The sequence below is a fragment of the Siphateles boraxobius genome, unplaced genomic scaffold, assembly GCF_051911475.1.
Source record: "Siphateles boraxobius isolate OS27281-9 unplaced genomic scaffold, OSU_SipBor_1 5, whole genome shotgun sequence".
NCBI classification, from domain to species: domain Eukaryota; kingdom Metazoa; phylum Chordata; class Actinopteri; order Cypriniformes; family Leuciscidae; genus Siphateles; species Siphateles boraxobius.
The window spans coordinates 32,869,098-32,890,032 of NW_027509141.1; the positions used below are offsets into that span (position 1 = coordinate 32,869,098).

General features: G+C 35.2%; 2 protein-coding genes and 1 long non-coding RNA gene across 4 annotated transcripts in view; 2 read left to right on the forward strand and 1 right to left on the reverse strand.

The window, feature by feature from the left end:
- The window catches only part of LOC143711895 (uncharacterized), a 32,212-nt gene extending 27,813 nt beyond the window's left edge, over positions 1-4,399 (reverse strand). The window contains exons 1-2 of the long non-coding RNA XR_013194931.1: positions 4,317-4,399; positions 4,084-4,139 (exon numbers count right to left, since the gene is read on the reverse strand). This is a non-coding gene — a long non-coding RNA (uncharacterized LOC143711895). The remainder of the gene's footprint in view (positions 1-4,083; positions 4,140-4,316) is intronic.
- Positions 1-6,154, forward strand: part of cdk18 (cyclin dependent kinase 18) — an 81,339-nt gene extending 75,185 nt beyond the window's left edge. For both annotated transcript variants that reach the window (XM_077204012.1, XM_077204013.1), the window contains exons 14-16: positions 3,862-3,952; positions 4,108-4,185; positions 4,367-6,154. In XM_077204012.1, the coding sequence (XP_077060127.1) occupies positions 3,862-3,952; positions 4,108-4,185; positions 4,367-4,401 (204 nt within the window). In that variant the 3' untranslated portion in view covers positions 4,402-6,154. The remainder of the gene's footprint in view (positions 1-3,861; positions 3,953-4,107; positions 4,186-4,366) is intronic.
- Positions 6,155-7,049: 895 nt separating this feature from the next.
- Positions 7,050-20,666, forward strand: slc60a1a (solute carrier family 60 member 1a). Its single transcript, XM_077204011.1, has 10 exons — positions 7,050-7,383; positions 9,461-9,659; positions 12,257-12,493; positions 13,803-13,968; positions 14,176-14,291; positions 14,392-14,565; positions 16,207-16,354; positions 17,859-17,929; positions 18,065-18,185; positions 20,258-20,666. Exons 1-10 carry the CDS (start codon positions 7,148-7,150, stop codon positions 20,371-20,373), a joined length of 1,584 nt encoding a protein of 527 aa, XP_077060126.1. The 5' UTR covers positions 7,050-7,147; the 3' UTR covers positions 20,374-20,666.
- The last annotated feature ends 269 nt before the right edge of the window (positions 20,667-20,935 follow it).

Genomic DNA, 20,935 nt, shown 5'->3' on the forward strand with positions numbered 1-20,935 from the left:
GTGAAGGCTTGGCCAATGCGTCACTAATGTGTGTGGGTTCGAACATACTCAATAGAGTTACCACTAAATGTTTGAGCTGTTAAACCAGATAGGATACTTTTCAGGTAACTAGCAATAGCAATCAAAATCTACCTTTTGGCTTTCCTCTGAAATGTCGAGGTGGAGCCAATGCAATATGAGACGATAGATTTAAGCAATGAGGATTTACCAGTTTGTCAGATGCCAGAAACAACAGCCTTGTCTGAACAGAATAGTTTAAAACCACAGTTTCAAAATGCCCTGATGATCATGATTCTCAACAGATGATAATAATAACGCTGGGTATTTACCTGTAAATACAGGTAAGCAACCATGCTTGAAAATTAGTTGACATATTCACACTTTTTATTGGTTAATATCATGTCATGCTGATAAATGCCACCATTTGGTCTCCAAATACAAATAGCACCCAACAAAGCCATTACAGCTCCATTGACTTACGTCACTATAAACACTTCATTTACGTCATCTTAAGCGAGAAACACATTTCTGTAACATTTTAAGCCTGTACAACAAATGTGACCATTCCAGAAACAAAACAACTTTGCATAAATGTTATGGAATCAATAATAGTTAATAGTAATAACCTAATAATAGAAATAATAATAATAGGTAACACTTTACAATAAGGTCTCATTTGTTGACGTTATTTAATGTATTAATAAACATGAAATAACAATAACCAGTACTTTGTTTACAGTATTTATTAATCTTAAAAAATAGAAAAATAGTTGTTCATTGTTTGTTCATGTTAGTTCACAGAGCACTAACTACTGTTAACAGATTAACATCAACTAAGAATAATAAATGCTGTAGAAGTATTGTTGATTCTTAGTTCATGTTAACTAAAGTAGTTTACTAATGTTAACTAATGAAACCTTATTGTGAAGTGTTACCTAATATTTATTATTATTAACAATATTTATGCAAAACAACACAGCCCCCTAATATTCATTATATATATTATTGTGTCAAAAATCTAATAATTATTAAAAATTAATGATCAGATTTATTAAAAGATGGACTACTAATCAATTAAATTAGTATTGTTATTACTCATATTGGTTTGCAGTCAGAATGATTATTCAAAAATTTTATTTATTTTTAACAGCAAAAATTCCTTGTATTCTAATAGTCCAATCATAATGCAGTCAAAACTGGAAAAAAGACTAATCAATAAAAAATGATCTGTAAGCCTACTAATCATTTAAAATCAATCAATTGTAATTAAAAAATCTGTATCAGACAAAACATAAACAAATACTGGTTAACTTCTAGCATGAAAACAACACGTTTGTGTGTGAGACTTCTAACAAGCACACAGCACAAGTGCAGAGGCCAGTGAGGTGATGTTTAATGCCATGGAACCGCAACTGTCTTCAGCTCCCATGAATCCCCGGCTGAAAAAAAGCCCTTGTTAAGAGTGTGGCTGCCGAGATGGAGTGAGCTCGGAAGATAATTATGGTGTCAACTTCCCTCTCTGCCTGCCCTCCTCCAGGTCCAATTAGTTTGATACGGGCAGGGGTGTCAGGCGCGGAGCATTATAGTGTTATCAGAACACAGGTAAACAAACGCAGGCTGACACCTCGTCGCTTCACTCAGGCACAGGCGAGAGTAAGGGCCTTTCGGAGGAGTACTGTTCAAGATCATGTTGGGGGAACGAATGAACACAGAGGGGTGCGACAGGCTAAAGACTCTTTCAGAGACTCAATGCAGATCTCAGTGTTTTGGCTGTAGTTCACACATGTACGTTGCATACAGTAATGCATATTGATGGCCTAGCAATCATTTTTGGGGATGTTCTTTTGGGGAAAAGGAGTTTACAGAGTGACTAAATATTTTCTTTATACACGTCGAAAAACGATGAAAGTTGTATTTTAGGTTTAGGATTTGGAATACGATTTGTCTACACTGTTTTTGTTGGCCCTGGTCAGACTGGTCTTTTTGCTGGTTTTAGAGGGTTTTTGGCCCCTTTTTAGCTGGTCATGCAGGAAAGCCAGCATAAAGCAGCTAAAGATATTGCTTAATTTACGAATATTAAGGCTCTGTTTCACAGACATTGCTTAGATTAAACCGGGATTAGGCCTTAGTTCAATTAGGACATTTAAGTAGCTTCTTATAAACATGCCTTAGAAAGAAAAGCAAAAAACATTAGTGTGCGTCTTGATACAAAACAATGGCACATGTTTTAAGATTTATCAGTGGAAGTTGCCTATGCATTTTGCCTGTGAAACCGGGGATAAAAGTCAATATACTGTAATGTCTTCAGTATGACAGCTACATAAATGTGTTAAAATGTGCCTAATAATGTCCTAAATGACATCTGCACCTACAAACTGCAGCACTTGTGCGGCAATCACCAAGACTTTTATTTCTTGTGTGTGTGTGTGAAGCTCTTTCTGATTCTGATCAATACAATGTACCCTGATGGTATCAGATGGTAATACCATGGTACTTTTTGTAAGCATAAAAACGAAGTAGTGCTAGACTGCACTGTAATAGTTATGATTTACAGACTTAATGGGAGGTCCTCACAAGCAGGTTTAGATTGTGTGCGTATGTATTTCAGCAGAATGTGCTGCATTTATAAAGAAACGTGAATGCGCTTCTGTCTTTCTCTGTGCGTTCTGATGGCACACGCAGCTTGAGTGCGCGCTGACCTGTCATTATGATGAAAGACCACGGAGCGCGCGATTCGTTAATGGTGACAGGGGCCTTAATGAGTCCGAACCGTGCACCTGTTTCTCATCAAACCCCGCTGACTGATCGCGCTGTCAGACTCACACAATGCGCTCTGAATGCTCTGCTCACTTTAAACAACGCCAAACTTCGCTGGAGACAATTTTATAACTTTGTGTGAGACGACAGCAGGATGATAGGTGCTTCATTATTTAAAACTACTTCATAGCTCAGGGATCAACAAGTCAGGGGAGTTGTGCTCAGATCGAGTCATTAGTGAAGAGCGCAGATCAGAGGAACTGTAACTGGAGCTCCAGAGCACAAAATGTTGAAAGAACATTCAGAATTTAATTTCCGGGATTTTCAGTGCACCTACTGCACTTCAAAATCAAATTAACTGTCTGTTAATTATTCAAACTTAAATTGAAAAATATTGAATATATTAAGAAATGTATATTATATTTATTATAATTTATATTACAATATGTAAATATGTAAAATGTTTATATATATATATATATTATAATAATGTCTATACAACTGTATACTGTATATATATATATATTTATAAAATGTGTTTGTGTATATAAATATATATATATTGAATGTATATACATTTTACACATTACACATTTCAAATATTATATACATTTCATAATATATATATATATATATATATATATATATATATATATATATATATATATATATATATATATATATATTATAGTATATATACACATACATTATATGTGTATGTATAGAAATATATTAAATAATCATAATATATGGTTAATTATGGTCAATTAATAAAAATATGAAGTTTTATATTAAAAGCACATTCAATTTATATATTTATATTATTTTATTTATAATGTATATAATAAATAATAAGATAAAAAAGTATCATAATATATGGCTAATTACGATCACTATAGACCGACATGTTATGAAATGTGTGTGTGTGTGTGTGTGTGTGTGTGTGTGTGTGTGTGTGTGTGTGTGTGTGTGTGTGTGTGTGTGTGTGTGTGTGTGTGTGTGTGTGTGTGTGTGTGTGTGTGTGTGTGTGTGTGTGTGTTCCAATGAATGAAAAACCCATAACTCTACATTTTCCCTCTATTTTTTGGTTTTGTTCCCTTTCAGTACAACACCAGGAGTAGAATGTCAGCCGAGTTGTCTCTCACACACTCTTACTTCCTGACGCTGGGCGAGAACATCCACTCCATACCTGACAGTGAGTTCATCCCAATATTTACATCATTTCTGGAGAGTCTCCTTTTATAACATCACCTCAACAGAAGCCTTATAATCTGTCTTTTACCTTGGCAAAACAACAAACAACAACACATTTGCTTTGATCATCACCCGCTTGTCTTCCATCCTCTCTAGCCTCATCCGTGTTTTCACTGAGGGAGATCCAGCTACAGAAGGATCCGGGACAAACGAGTTCAGTATTCCAGCCACCAGGTATTCAATTCCATTGCTTTGACATCACTCATCTCTAATTACAGAGCGCAACTTGATCATGTTCGTGCATAAGGCGCATTAATCCCATCTGTAAACCTGTAAGATTAAATCGTGCATTAATACTTGCTTACCTGCACTCCTGCAGATCTTTCTAACACTGGGTCATTTTCTCCAAATCCAGGTCGAGGCAAGAACCGCAGACAAAGCATATTCTGAGGAATAGAATCAAAGTGGTGTCCATGAAGAGATCGGCACAACATCTAAACCATGCATGCAGACGTTCATTCATATACACAGCAACTTATTACAGTCTGGACTTCAGAAAACAGACCGAATGGAAGTAAATCATAATATGAGATGGATAAAAGTGTAACTAAGCCTCAGTCAAATCTCTTTTGCAGTCTCTTTCGAACCTAAAAACCATGCTGATCTTGAGCTCAGAGCTAGGATGCTAAATGTGTCTGGATTCTTCTCTTTCTGGAGACGTAGATCTGAACACCTGAAAGTTCTAGCTTATTTAGTGTTTTTATTTGTGTGCGTGCATCATGCTAGCTTCAAATTCTTTTCCCATTGAGTTAAATTTCCTTCATTTCAGTTTGAGGTTTGACTTGTTTTGCCACACGCGTTTAAGGAGTCACTGCACATATTACGATTTATTTCACAAACATTCATTCAGTACTATAACATTTAGTAGTGTTGATTTTGAAACATTAAAAATTCAAATTGTCATAAATATTTGAGCCATTGAATAGAGAATTACTTGAATTATGTCATGATACCATTGAACTTCAGCTACTTAAGGTGCTGTAAGCAATTTTAACTGTTTTGAAAGCAAAATGGATGATAACTATAACAATAACAATAAAGATGTTGTTCTAAAAATCTTTTTAAATATAAAAGAATAGCAGAGTTCACACGACAGAGTTTATAACGGCACCAAGAATCAATATCGTTGGAATCACTTTACTTTTTCCAGCTGATGAACAATAAAAACATTGACAGCCAATCAGAATCCACCCAGCTTTAAAGAGCTTTAGCATTTAAAACGGCAGATGTCAAAACTACAGAGTCCATCGAATAAACAGAATAATATTGTCTGCTAGTGTGGGCGCTAATATAGTTATCTTTCTTGGTAAGAACGGGCCTTAAGACCGCCCGTTTTCGATTGGCTAGAAAAGAGCTGTGGTACTCCAAAAGAAAATCGCTTACACCACCTTTTAACTAGTTACTAATTTACGAAATCATCAAAAGGTGCCTTTTGCAGACTATAAGAGATGATGGGGTCCAATGTTAGCCTTTCGAAAAACCATCTACTTCAATTTTCTCAAGGATCTAGCTCCTTTCAAGTAATTGCACATATTAGTTTTGCCATTTAAGCTAATTGCTACTCCGCATTTGCACATGGCATACAAGTGTCAAGGAACTGAAACCTAATGTTGTTCACCTTCTCCTACTGTATCTTGTAGTTTTTTTAAATGAGCGCACTATGACTCTTTATTGTAAATGGCACTGAGCACATGCCAGTGGATAGAAATGAAAAGCTTGATAATTTAAAGGCCACCCGGGAACAGAAATATTGAGAATGACTGACAAGGAACAAATTCTATAAAATATAATGACTTATGAAGATTTAATATAACATCACTGCAGCGGTGGTACTAATTTATGTGTTTTGTGGTAAATTAAAATATTTTAAATACTCTATTGAAAAGAATTAATATATAAATATATGTATTTTGACAATTGTTTTCTTTATTCTCAGTGAAAAAAATTAACTACGGTATTAAACGATCTTAGATGATGTCTAAATGTTTTATAAAAGATTTAGATTTTTGTATGAAATGTGATATTCAATATTTTGTGTGATTTGTCTATTCTATTATGATATTCTGAAGCTGAATGTATTGTGACTACAAAAATGCCAAAAGTAATTAAATAATAACTAAATAAATTATGAAGTTGAGTTGAACTATGGGAGTTATTCCTACTCTCGTCTCAAACAATAGTCTTATTGTCTTGCATGGTGCTGTTTGTCATTAGTACACTTCACAAAGTAAACTTAAAAGAGGATTTGGTTTAAGCAACATATAAAGTGATTACTGTCACACGGAAAGCCAGATAAACCTGTGTATAAATTAGTGTTGGTTTGTGTTCATAGCTGTATAGTCTAGAACTCGTCGGACCTGTCAGATGCATTCGGTACGCTGGATGTGAAAATATAAAACAAAAGAGTCAAAATATGGATGTCGCCTCAGGCAACCATGCGTGATTTCTTACCTTCAAGTGTATTCTGACTTTTAGTTTTATGACGAATTCTGTGGGAGGATCAAACTGTTGGGGAACACACCTGATGCATGCAATGCAATCTTTGTATGTTTGAATCTTTTTAGTGAATCGTTTTGTTTTAGTGAATCGGTTCGCTTGAGTTGCTAGTCGATATTGTTATTTTGGGCTCAAGCACTGATCTCCTCCTGACAGTGATGGAATCATTTTAGCGAATCGATTCGCTTTGATTGGACCAGTTTGTTCACTCAGTATCGCTCGCTAAAGTCGTTTATTGTAACTTAGCTATTAAAATATTTAATCAAATATTGTTCGTCATATATGTTTGTGAATAGTGATAGTAGCCTATACTGTCTCAAATGTTTCTGGGAATTCGATGTGTTTTGTTGATTTTATTTTATGTCTAAAGCAGGCTCCACAATACCATAATTTCCTACGAATTTTCTTTGACTTAAAACTGTAAAAACAAAAAAACACAAGCATAACTAAGATGTTTTACCAACCCTTCTCTAAGGAGTCGGTTTAACCAAATCTTTCAAAAGAACCGATCTCAATGAACAACTCGTTTTCATCACTCGTTCACTGAACACGCGACTCTCAATTTGGACAGGCTTTCTCATCCCAAGGGTGAATTGCGCTGTGTAAATGCTGAAGAAACACCTCAGCAACTTTCTCCAGTATGAAGCATCTGCTTAATGAACGTATCTGGGCTTTGTTCCGCAGTAACTGGCAGCATACGTTCACATACTGGATTGTGTTCTTCAGTTTTGGGCTCTGTGTCGCTTTTCTGGGTCCGACCATTCTGGACCTGAGATGTCAGACTCAGTCCACTCTACAGGAGATCACTCTGGTCTTCTTCTCACAGCAGTTTCTCCTCTTCATTGGAAGCACCATTGGTGGTTTGTTTAGTAAAACGTGAGTATGTTGAAGAAATACAGCTGTTTTTGTGATAGATTTATATTTTATATTTCATTCTTGAGTGGTTGACATATCAAACTGCAGTATGACATGCTGCAATTAATTTTTAAAACGTTTTAAATGTTCCATTTCTTCATGGGCTTAATTGAATATAGAAAATGTAGGCTACTTATAAAATTTCAAATAATTTTAAATCAGAAAAAAAGAAATTGTGACCCCTAAAGAGATACACTTTACGGTATAAACATACATTTTAACCATTAATACCAATGCTGAATAAATAAGGTTATATGTTATATGTCAACTTCCCTTAAATAATATTGTATTTACAAATGTGGTTTTACATGAGTTTTCAGAAAAGTATTTACCAGCATACTTCCTCAAAATAAAGAGGAACTAAGAAATATTTATTTACAATTTTAGCCTATGCTGGAAATAGTTTTTATTATGGCTGATAACTTACTGTATAATGGCAGATATTAAAAAACCATACTGCTTTGTGTGTATTGTAATCTGGACTCCACAAAAGCATTTTTTAGCCTGAGACTTTTCATTTCACTTTTGGTGTGAAAGGGCCGTACATTTGCCAAAAACATACCTTCTTTTTTTGTTGTTGTTAAAAAACAAACAAGCAAGCCCAGCCCAGGTGAGAAAAAGTAATGTAACACATTACTTTAAATCAAAAGTAACTAAGTAACACAATTAGTTACTTTTTAGGGAGTAATGCAATATTGTAATGCATTACTTTTAAAAGGAACTTTCCCCAACACTGTGTATTTCTATTGGTAATCCATATGCTTTGCATAATATTTGTTTGATTGTTTTATAAAAATACAATATACATGTTTTACTTTCCCTAGACTTATTTGATTCAAACATTTCTGATATGGTTGTCTTGAATGTTAAACTTGTAATGTCAGATGTTTTGTTTATCATGTATCTTGTACACTTCCTCATGTGATAAGGAATTTAAATGTGTCCTACCCGTATGTAAATATGATAGTAAACTGTTGTTGGCAGCCTTTAATCATAACAGATATCAATATCAGATTTCTTTGGGACTGATCAGTTTCTAACCCGTCCATGGCCTCGGTCTGTAGTGGTCATGTGCTCATAAGTCCTGCTTTCTCAGTTATCTGGGACTCGAGCCATAAAAACACACGCTGGCCTGCTGTTGTTTTGCCTGATAGATAAAGAAATTCACTTTTGTAAAGTTCATTTTTGTAAGTGTTGCAAAAATGCTTTTCGCAGCAAAGGGTTGGAACAATATTTGCTTGTTTAAAGTGTCTTAATTTCACATTCAAGGAAGAACGGAGTAAGTTTTACAGCTATTTGTATACACAAATATTTCCGTGGCATAGTTATATATTAGTTTACAGTTTATTTTGTTGGTTACCCTACAGTTCTAAACCTGTACCACGGAAATTGTCCAAATATTAACTTAAAAACATGTAAACCATGCGAATAGTAGCGAGCATGGCTGTAGTAATAGATAGTACTCTCTTTCTCTTGCTTTAGTCATGTTTTGACCCTTTTTAATTGCTTTTATTTGGAAACTTGGTGTCAGAGTAGTTGCAATACCTTTTCTGTTTTTTCCCCTCATTACAGATAGTCATATTACTTTATCTGTGGATTTGTGTATTGTTGATCTTTATCTCTTGTATTTAAAACAGAGAACATTCTCCATGTTTACTTTTGCCTGTTTTGCTTTATGGTGATACAGTTTGTGGCATGAAAATGGAAGAGAGTAAACTAGTGTCATGTACCCACTGGTATTATCTGCTATCAATAGAAGCAGTATTTGATAAGCCATGTTAACAGACCTGAATTGGGCCAAGGTGAAAATAAAGTCAGAGACGCCTTACAGAAAAACATTTTGTCAAAAGTGTTTCAGGCGGGACCTTACTTTATATATAACATAGTTACTACTAAACATGCTCAGTTTTTCCACTTTAAAAAGGTTTTAACCCTGAAGAAATGCGTTTGCGTATTCGTCATGCCACCCAACCCTGACTACTAGTACTATTACTTTTGCCTTATGTTTAAAACACAATGTCTTATTTTTTTGTCTTAGGCTTGTAAGTTCTTTGTCAGCTTTGGCTGTGTCCACGCTCACCATCTCCGTGGTTTTTGCTGTCATCCCACTATGCCATAAGCTGCTCCTGTTGGCGTTTGCCATGGCGGTGTCTGGTCTTGCCATGGGCATCATTGACACCATATCGAACCTACAACTGGTCAAGATCTACCAGAAAGACTCCACTGTTTTTCTGCAGGTCAGTGTACTCAGTCAGACTATAGTATCTTCTGTTCTTCCATTCACGTCTAAATAAGGTCCTTACACACAACATACTCATTTGCTTTAAACAGAAAATGATGTTATTTACCCACCCTAGAAAAACCTGTTTGACTTTTACAAAAGGAGTAGGCCTACTATAGGCGTTATTATGAAAATGCCCGGGTTGCTCCTTCCAAAAGCATGATGATCACTGATAGCAATTTTGCTTGGTTTGTTTAAAAAAAATACTATTACATATTAGGCCAGGATTTGAACCCCTTCTTTCAAATTAAAGAAAGATGGTAACTTGAGACCTTGAACATATTTTATTTTATGTTGGGTTTTTTTGGTATTTTTTAAAAGAAGTCTTAGGCTGCATTTATTTGATCAAAACTACAGTAAAACTGTACAATATTATTACAATATAAAATAACTGTTTTAATATAGTTTAAAATGTATATATTCCTGTGATGCAAAGATTGAATTTCCAGCATCATTACACCAGTCTTCAGTGTCACATGATCCTTCAGAAATCATTCTATGAAGATTTACTGCTCAAGAAACATTTCTTATTATTATCAATGTTGAAAACAGTTGTGCTGCTAGAAAGTTCGAAAACCCGCATTTATTTGAAATATCCTAACTTATACTTGTTATTATTATTATATAGTTTAAAATATATTTTTTTATAAATGACTATGTTAGTGCTGTCAAATCGATTACTTTCAAATTTCATCTAACATAAATGTTTATTTGTTTATATATATATATATATATATATATATACACATATACGTACACGCATATAAACAACCTTTTATGTTAGATGCAATTAATCGTGAATGCACCCAATGAATTAAACTTTGTAGTGAATGATTGTGGGTGTAAAATTTAGCATTTTAAAGTATTTATATTTAAAGAAATGATTGATTTGGTAGATTTAATTGTAGGGTCATATTTAGCTGATGTGTTTTTCTCATCGGCATTCTTCCCTCACACATACGGAATTCAAATGCCTTTTATGCTATGCTATCGGAAATGTCCTACTTCCCACATCTGAAGTCGTGATTACAAGCTCGTCGCATTCAAGTGCTATGTTGTCAGAAAGAACAAGAACACCAGGTTTATTATAGCTTATTTATTGGGAAATTCTTAATTAAGTCAAAATGATATTCAGCATCCCATTCATTGACTACCATATAAACATTCACCCTGCTATCTAGATCAGATTCTGGTATTTTAGTCAAATACAGTCTATTTTCGCTGAGTATAAAACATACAATATGCTTCAAATGGAGACAAGGAAATGTTGCAGTTGTGTAAAAAACTAATAAAGAATAGCAGTCATAGCAGCAGTCGTTCTCCCCTTGGTCTATAGGATACAGACAGTCAGGCACTCACAGAACCAGTTCATTGTCATTTTAAAGATTTCACTGACATTTAAAAAAATTGGTACTGTGAACATTAACAACATTATGTTCCAAGTAAAATAGAAGGCACACCCTCAGTATACAAAAGTTTTGTTAAAAATGCTTAACAATAATACATATTTAAGCAAACCAGTGTGATGCTGGTGTACCAGTTATATATATATAATTAGTAGATTTTTTTTAATATCGATATTCCATAGCTCGTTTATTTTTGCTCTGCCAATTAAATACATTGCGAAACAGAATTTCTGTTGTTACATAAGCACTCTTGGAATGCTGTTTATACATTCATATCATAGGAAAAACCTATGATAAACTTTATAAACAATAATTTCATGAGTTACAGATTTACTGTATGTATTAAAACATAATCGATCTCCTTTCACACACTGATTCTGTTTACAGTCATATTGAAATAATATGACACAGAACGGCATGACTTATTGATTTTACCATGGTTAAGGGTGTAGTTGGGTTCAAGTAGAGTGGTAAAATTACTGTAGTGCATATCTTGAGGGGTTTATTCTGTTTAAATCATATCAATATAAAAAAAACCATCAGGTTTATTATTGTTATCTAAAACTATCAATAAAGATCAAATACAAAATATTAGGTGAAAAACTAAATGGAAATTTACTTTCACGTCTGAAATAAGTTTACTTTAACTGGAAGTGTGTGTGTGTGATATAAAATACACAGAAATAAAAAAAATCATTAAACCTAAATATTAATATTACGAGAAAATATATACATCATTTTTATTTAATTTTAATAAAAATATGGCATTCAAGAATATAAAAAATAAAAAGTGAATTAAAATATAAATGAAAAATAATAGAATATAAATCATGTCAAAATAACACTGGATAACACATCAATGTTCAATAAATAATATAATTTAATTAATTATTATATAATTATTTTTTTTTTCATTCGGTTAATTAGCAGAACTATAGGCTGTTTCAAGCATGATTGAATATGGGCACTTTATTGAATATTGGCATATTGGTGAGCATCGTTTCACAGCTTTAAACACGTATCCAATCAGACTTTAGAACTGCGTTTTATAAAGTTGCTTTAAAAACTTTTGTGAGAATCTTGTATCAGAAAACGAACATGATGGCAGATTCTCCTCTTCATCTGAGTTGTCTCTGATCTCTTCCAGACCCTGCACTTCTTTGTAGGTCTCGGGGCGTTAGTGAGTCCCCTCATCGCTGACCCCTTCCTGTCTGAGACCAGCTGTGTGATTGGGAACAGCAGTGTCAATGCAACATCATTAACTCATCTGAGGCACAGGCTCGCAGGCACACATGTGCACAACGTGTCCAGTGTCCACCTTCACACCGAGGGAGAGGTGGTGACCAACGTTTCCTACGCCTTCTGGATCATGGCTATCATCAATGTAAGATCCATCAGTTTTGAGTTTGTGATTTTAAGAGTGGCATGCCATCAGAACACTAGCTAATGGATTATTGAAGTTGTGTACGGTTAGTGTGCAAACTAAATGCTCAGTCAGCTCCAATGTCAAAGGAAGAGTCAGCTGGGAGGGTATTTGAATAAAAGAAATTAACTAAGATTGTCACCTTGGCAACTGCACTCCACCAAACATCTCTGCATAAGCGCTGACTATAACGTCTAATGACTAAACTAGATAAATAGTGATAGTATAACTGACACACCTAGGCAATATAGACCTTATGAAGACCCGCCCCCTTTTCAGCTTTGTGTTCAGTCTTCTGGTTTGTATTTCCACAGCATGAAGGTAAGATCTTACAGATTTATGAATGAAACGCTCGTTTTAAAATCTTCCCCGTCTACTGAAATTTGTTATGACATCCGCTTCAAACTATACAATGCTCATGATAACTTTCGTTAACTCTACAATAAGTAAATCTACTTCACCAGCTTTGTGGTGGTCATCAAATTGAAAAAAAATATTTTTAACAGTTTCCACAAAAATATTAAGCAGCGCAACTGTTTCCAACATTGATGATAATGAGAAATGTTTCTTGAGCTGCAAATCATCATATTAGAATGATTTCTGAAGGATCATGTGACACTGAAGACTGGAGTAATGATGCTGAAAATTCAGCTTTGCATTATGGGAATAAATTACATTTTACAATATATTAAAATTGAAAACGAGTTCTGTTAAATTTTTATAATATTTCACAATATTTCAGTTTTTACTGTATTTTTTGATCAAATTAATCTTAGTGAGCTTAAGAGACTTCTTTCAAAAATATAGAAAAATCTTACAGACCTCAAACATTTGATTGGCTATATATCTATGTATTTTAATAAAAATGAATTAAGTTTATTAGAAATATATGTTTATGCAAGTACACAAATGCTAATTAAATAATCAAGGGATGTTTTCCACTGAATGAACAAATTATATTTGGAAATTTGCTTATGTATTAAAGAGAATATTTGCTATATATATATATATATGAAACAACTGGTTCTAATCTGACAGAATCTGTTTAAACTCACCCTTTTTTGTAGTCAAATACATTTACACTATTATGTTTGTTAATAATGCTGTTTGAGGTTATATATTTTCCATCAAGACTTCTTTACTATAGAGTTTTATGAATGCTTTGCAGATCGGTTCAGCTGAATCATTTTATAAACACCTGTTCTGATCCAAAATGAATCAGAAATCCCTAATTGTCCGCGTCTTTATACTCTGTCTTGTCTTTGTGTAGCTTCCAGTACCCATCGCAATATTCATCCTGATGTATTCTGAGCGGTTGTTGTCCTGCGGATCACACCCCAGTCGACGTTTACTAGATGGAGACGTGCTAGCGATGAAAACCTGGGGACACACGGGTCTGACAGAAGACGCTGGACATCAGAAAGAGTCTTCCAGAAGTAAGACCGTAAACCCGACAGCACTTCTGCACCACTGACGATGATGAAATAATTACCATGTTGGATCAGACATGAACGCGATTGAAAGTGCATGAAGTCAGACATGGCGACGGCCAAACATGCCGTTAGATGTTCATAACAGCTGGAAAGGATGTTGTTGTAATCTTCCCGCTGTACATTCAAGCTCTTCTCTCTCTCTCTCTACAGGCCATATAGGCTTGTTCAGCTGTTGTCTCCTTGGCAACACCAACAGCTTCCCACTGTCTTTCTTTTGGATCCATATCCTTGGGGGTCTGGTGCTCTTCTTTTCTGACGGTATAGTGGTAAGCAGGATTAGCACTTCACTGCCGTTTCAGCTCTGTAATTTAAGAGCATTTGCTTAATTAGTTGAACTCATGTATTATTGAATGTCTCGCTCCTCAGGGCTCATACACAGGCTTTGTGTACAGCTACGCAGTGGCGCCCCCTATGGATCTACCTCACAAGACCGCCGGGTACTTGACCTGCGTCTTCTGGGCGGCGATTACCGTCGGCCGCCTGTCCGCCATACCTCTGTCTTACCACTTTAAACCCATCCGACTGCTCATCGTCAATCAGGTGTGCACATTTTCATGGACATTATTTGATCAAATGTGCAAAACGTTGTTGGAAAGTCACTTTTAATTGTAAGACACGTGGTATATAAACTAGCGTCCAAAAGTTTGGGGTCAGTAATATTTTTGGGGTTTTTTTTCTGGTTGAAATAACACATGACCTCTTTTTTTTTTGTGTGAAAATGTGAGAAATGACAAAAGACATGACATAACAGTAGGGGGGGGGAGGAAAAAGAAATATACCAAATAAACCAAAGATAAACATATGAACAAACATAGAATGTGTAGCGCAAAGACCATAGTCCTTCAATATATATGAGAGAAGTATGAGAATTTTTTTGGAAAAAATAAAGTTTTTTTAATAAGTCTCTAATGCGCACCAAAACAGCTTTTGTTTGATCAAAAATACACAATTTTCTATTTGAATATATTTTAAAATGTAATTTATTCCTGTGATCAAAGCTGATTTTTCAGCATCATTCTATACTCTGTCATTACTCCAGTATTCAGTGTCACATGATCCTTCAGAAATGAAGAGATTCTAATATGCTGCTCAAAGAACATTTATTATTATTATCATTATCATTATTATTAAATGTCTTTACTGTCACTTTTGATCAATTTAATGCGTCCTTGCTGAATAAAAGTATTAGTTTCTTTTAAATCTCACTTACTCCAGACTTTTGAATAGTAGTAAATCACGGTTTCCACATAAATATTAAGCATCAAAATGTTCAACATTGATAGTAAGCAGAAATGTTTCTTGAGTGCCAAATCAGCATATTAGAATGATTTCTGAAGGATCATGTGACACTGAAGACTGGAGCAATGATGCTTTGATCACAGGAATAAATTTCATTTAACTATATTTTGAAATAGAAAAAAACTGTAATAATATTTCACAATATTACTGTTTTCATTGTATTTTTGATCAAATGAATACAGCCTTGGTGAGCAGAAGATACTTTTTACAAAAACAAAAAATGAATTTTTTGCCCAATAGTGAAAGTGAAATTACGAAAATGAGCAGAAATAAACGGCTCATAGTAAATGAATACAAATATTTATTATTTATTGTAAGTGTTATGATTATTATATTATTATTTATTTATTTGAATCTTTTGGCAGTTCTGATCATCAGTACACAGTCTCATTATGAATGAGTTGTAGAAATGTGATGGAAATTTCCAGTTCATTCTTATGGGATGATCTGTAAAACTAGTCTGATTTGGCAACGGTAACCAATGGGGGCGGAGCTTAGCGAAGCATCATTTATCAGTCCACTACAATCTCTCCTTAGTCACTTCACAGACTTTGTGTTAAATCCAATGGACTATAAAAGTGGTTTACACTATCAAAAAAAAGGTGTGTCACCCACAATGCACCAAGTGAAACCGTGGACAGGAACAAACATCCTTATTCTGCATCCTGCTCTGCCCTGTCCAGTTGCGAAATTTGTTTATCTGGCGTGTGTGTGAGGCTCCTTTGTTATTTCACGTTTTTATTTGTGCCAAAAGTTTATGACAGTGGGCCGCTTAATCTCCGCTCCTCGGCAGATAAAGCAGGGGTGTTCCCCTCAAATAATAAAGGCTTTGTTGCTGGAGCGTGTCCAAATGCAAATGCTCTCCCTTGTGTTCTGTCGTAGGTGGGTGTGATAGTCACACTTCTTCTGCTGCTGATCTTCTCCAACAGCAGTGTGTTCCTCTTCATCGGCACCTGCGGTCTCGGCCTATTTATAAGCAGTATTTTCCCCTGCATGCTAGCGCTCACCGAAGACATCCTGGAGTACAAAGGTATTGCGACAGATGGACCGCCGCTGTCTCCGGCAATGTTAAATCTCCTTCTTTTCTACGGCTTTCATTGATTTGACTGTAATAGCCATTGGTGGTTTTGCAGTGCAGTATTTACTCATGGTTTACTCAAGGTTTACTGCTGAGATGAAGGCAACAGGAGCCGCCCTGTTTAATTCTTCTCTGTTGGCCTTTGGCTTCGGCCTGACAGGTCTTGTGTCATACTGCGGAGACGATCCTTTTTAAACCCAGCGGTCAAAGCCTCTGGGAGGAATTATTTTGAAATAAATGGCTAATTACTGAGCGCTCACTGTGCGCTGCAACTTTGGGGGTTGGTTAGGGTAGAGTGATTAAAAGTATCATTAGAAATATCCTACAGATCTGGACCTGAAATGAACGGTTGCAGATGTTAAAAATGCATATAAATCCAAAGATAAGATGAAAAATAAATGGGAGAAATCCCATCGCTGCTTTGAGCTAAAAGAGCCAATCAGTTTTTTGATAGAGACACCATCAGTGGGTTAAATGGACCTGCCTTAAAAATGCAGTGTGAGTTTGCGGAGGGCTGCATGATTAAACAAAATAAAACCCAGTTTTTTTTTTGAAACCCAAGTTTCAAGTTCAAATTACATTTAATAAATGCACTGCGTGTTTTAGGGTTATTTTGGGTTTCTTATAAAGTGCATTTGTACGGTGATGCATTGCTGCCACATGCATATTATTTTTCCCACTCAATTATGTCATAATAACGAGATCTTGTCATAGAAATATGTCGTTTTAACGACATAAGATCTCAGTATTACGAGAAAAAGTGTCTTTTTAACGACATAACATCTCGTTATTACGTCATATTATGTTGTTTTAACGACGTACGATCTCGTTATTACGACATAATTGAGTGGAAAAAGTAATATATATGTGGCAGCAATGCATCACCGTACCGAACATGCGCCAAAGCATTTTAGAGAAGCTTTAAGGTCTGCGGTTGCTTGATGGTTTAACGTTTCAAAAAGGAAGAAATTAAGACAGCCATAAATATAAATATTGTAATTGTAGTTGTACTGTAAAATACAATTATAATCATATATTACTTTTCTTAAATACTCAATTTTATTTTACAATGAAATATTAAAATATATTTTGTTTAATATTTTTGGGTAACTATTATTATTTTTCTTAGTCATTTTCATATCGCAAAATCCTATGTCGAATTGTGCATGCCTACAGACAAGCACTTTTTTTTTTAAATCGCATTTTAAATCACAATTGCAAATTTTTATTAGAAAAATAACATTTCGGTTTTCCCCCAACTCGCACGGCCTTAAGTTAACATCATTAGCTGAAGTTTTGTACAATTGTCATTACATTTCATTGGCAATTTGAATGTAACTGCAACATAATCTTGACAAACAGTTTGAGTTTTCTGCCTTTCTGAAGTATTATTTTGAAGGCTGTTGGCAAGATGGCGGCAGATGAAACTCTGAGTTGTGTTTTGTGTCATCTTCAGGTTGTGCCACCGCAGTCCTGGTGACCAGTGCAGGGATGGGAGAGATGGTACTCCAGGTGCTCGTGGGTTCGGTAGGTCTGACTTGCATTGCGTTGGGAATTGAACCCGTGTCCTTGCCGTTGCGAGTGTCGTGATGCTCTACCAGTTGAGCTCAAAGTTGCACTGCTTTTGTAATAGTCCTGATTTGCGCCTCTTTCCTCCCTCAGGTGATGCACAATCAAGGCAGCTTCAGCTTCCTGTTGTGCGGAATGATCTTCGGCTGCCTGGGATTCGCATTCTTCATTTTGTTGTTCTTCGTCCAGCAAAGTCACAAAAACGTCACGGAAGGTGCGCTGACTCTCTGAATGCACTCATGTCAGTGTCGCTCATAACCGGATCTGTGGACTTTTTCTGCATTTAGTGCAGGGCTGTCAAACTCATTTTAGTTTGTGAAAAATATAACCATGTGCATGCCGAACTACCTTTTTTAAAAACCTAGTGCACTGACAATTAGCCTACATTATTATTATTATTAACCATACAAACTACAAATGAATAAAACTAGAAAAACACACTGCTCTGTGAAAACTGCCTTTTTGAAGTGAAAAGACTATGAATTTTTTCAAATTTAATATTTTTTATTAGGGATGCCTCGATTATGATTTTTCATGGCTGATTCCAATTTTTTACAAGTAAAGTCGCCAATTCGATAACAGTTGCAGATTTCTTTTTTTGTTTTTGCAAATTTATTTGTTGTTTATTTGCTCTATAACCGTGTTTCCCAAACCTGTCCTGAAGCACCCCCAACACTGCATGTTTTCTTTTTCTCCCTAATGAAATACAACTGATTTAACTCATCAGCTCATTAACCCATGTGATAATGACCTGATGAGTTGAATCAGGTGTTTGAATAGGGAGACAAAGAAAACATGCAGTGTTGGGGGTGATTCAGGACAGGTTTGGGAAACACTGCTCTATAATATTTGAAATGAGGTAACCACTGAATTTCATCAAGATCCAAATAAATATGTTACACACATGTAAGCTACATGCCTATATGTGAACTGTAGGCTAACAACAACACACAAAATGGTGATGTGAAAGGACTTTATTATTTTAACATTTTGATAATTTTGCAGCAATAGTATAATAGTCCAGTACTACTGGTCAAAATGTGCACACACATTACTTTTTTTGTTTTAAGAAGTCACTTATGCATCAAGTCTGCATTTATTTGATCAAAAATACGGGGAAAATTATTACAATTTAAAATAATGGTTTTCTATTTTAATATACTTTAAAAAATATCATTTATTTCTGTGATCCAAAGCTGGATATATATGCGCGCTTTTTTTTTTTTTTTACATTTGAGCCCCTGCGCCTGAGGAACTCTCTGCACGTCCCTGCATGTAGCATAAGCAATTTTTTTAAATTATTTTTTATATTTTTATTAGATTGTATGATTTAAAGCAAAAAACAGGATGGTCTGACTTTTGTTTTGTGAAATTCTGCTATAATTCTGCTAGAAGAGACCTGCACAAAAACAAAAACAGCAGACTGACTGAAAGTGCAACTTCATTCTCTGTCAGTAGGTGGCGCTTATGGAAAAGCAGCAATATCGCGTTTCCTTGTTTATTGCTTACACAAAGCAGCGCTGTGTCTATAAACACTGCTTTATATGGAGGTCAATACAGTTCCCCTTCATAGATACATTCATATAAATCCATTCCCCCATTTCCGTATTTATATATTTTTCTATTCCTATATGAGTACAGTTTTTGCTCTGCTGGCATTTTTGTGTTGTCCTGTTTGCGTTCGTCTTCAGCGAGACCACTGTTGACATCCTGTTTACAGACTTCGTAATATTGTCACACAAATGGCATTTTTGTGAAGTGATTGCAAAGCAGTTTGCTTATATAAAACTTAAAAACTTAAATAAAACCTAAAACCATTCCGATTTATTGGCCGGTCGACTTGTGCGCCTCTATTTTATGTCATTGTTCAAATCAGCCCCCGGGCCGTAAGTTTGACATCCCCGATTTAGCGGATACTATTAATTAAAGCAACTTCTGTGTTCACTTGGAGTTGAAGCTATGACCTTGGCATTGAGGGTGCCATGCTCTGCCAGTTGAATAAAAATAGTCTTGTCCTGTCAGCTAAAACCAATACTGTTTGGCCTAAGGAATGGCAACTTCGGTCATGGAGGGCCACTAATCGAACTAACCAATCGAACACACCTGAACCAGAGTGAACTAGAAAACTACAGACAGTGAGTTTTTATCAGGGTTTGGAGGACAGTGGCCCTCCAGGACCGAAGTTGCCCATCCCTGGTTTGGCTTATCAAATAACACTTCTCACCATTCATTTGTGAGATGCAGAGGTCACTTTCTAACGTATTTTCTCTATTTATTTTCGTACAGCTTTCCCCAATAACTCCTATACGGAAAGACTTGAGCAAAATGGGATCAAGACCTGTTCTGGTGCGGTGCCGAACTCATGGGACATGTCAAAGCGGAAAGCATCCATCGATCCTTAACAACGGAAAAGCTGGATAAAAATAATGAAAGGAGCAAAGGGGCAATGGTGTCGTTGATTCAGGGATATTCCCATCGCTAATGGGACAGGATCAAACATATCCTACAATCATGAAAATCATTGATTTCACAGCTAAAAACAACAACATGGAGTGTTAAGAGATCTTGAACCAAAGGTTTATTTTTGTATTTAAATATTTTTGATGAATGAATGAATGTATAAATGTCAGTCAAATCATGCTTGATGGCTGCAATGTCATGTTATGTGCAATACAAAAACTTTTCTAACAAGAAATGGTTTAGTGTTTATTGTCAGAAAACACACTGACCAATCAGCAATTGAATGTAGCTGGTGATTGAAGAAGATGGGTTCTTATTTATGGAAGCTTGTTTCCACCACAGAATGAAAAATAAAAAAGGTAATTGCGACTTTTTATCTCACAATTCTGATAGTTATAAAGTCAGATTTAATTGATATAAAGTCGTGATTTAAATTGATATAAAAAGTCAGAATTTCAAGTAGCCTATATTTCTCGCAATTGCGAGTTTATATCTCATAATTCT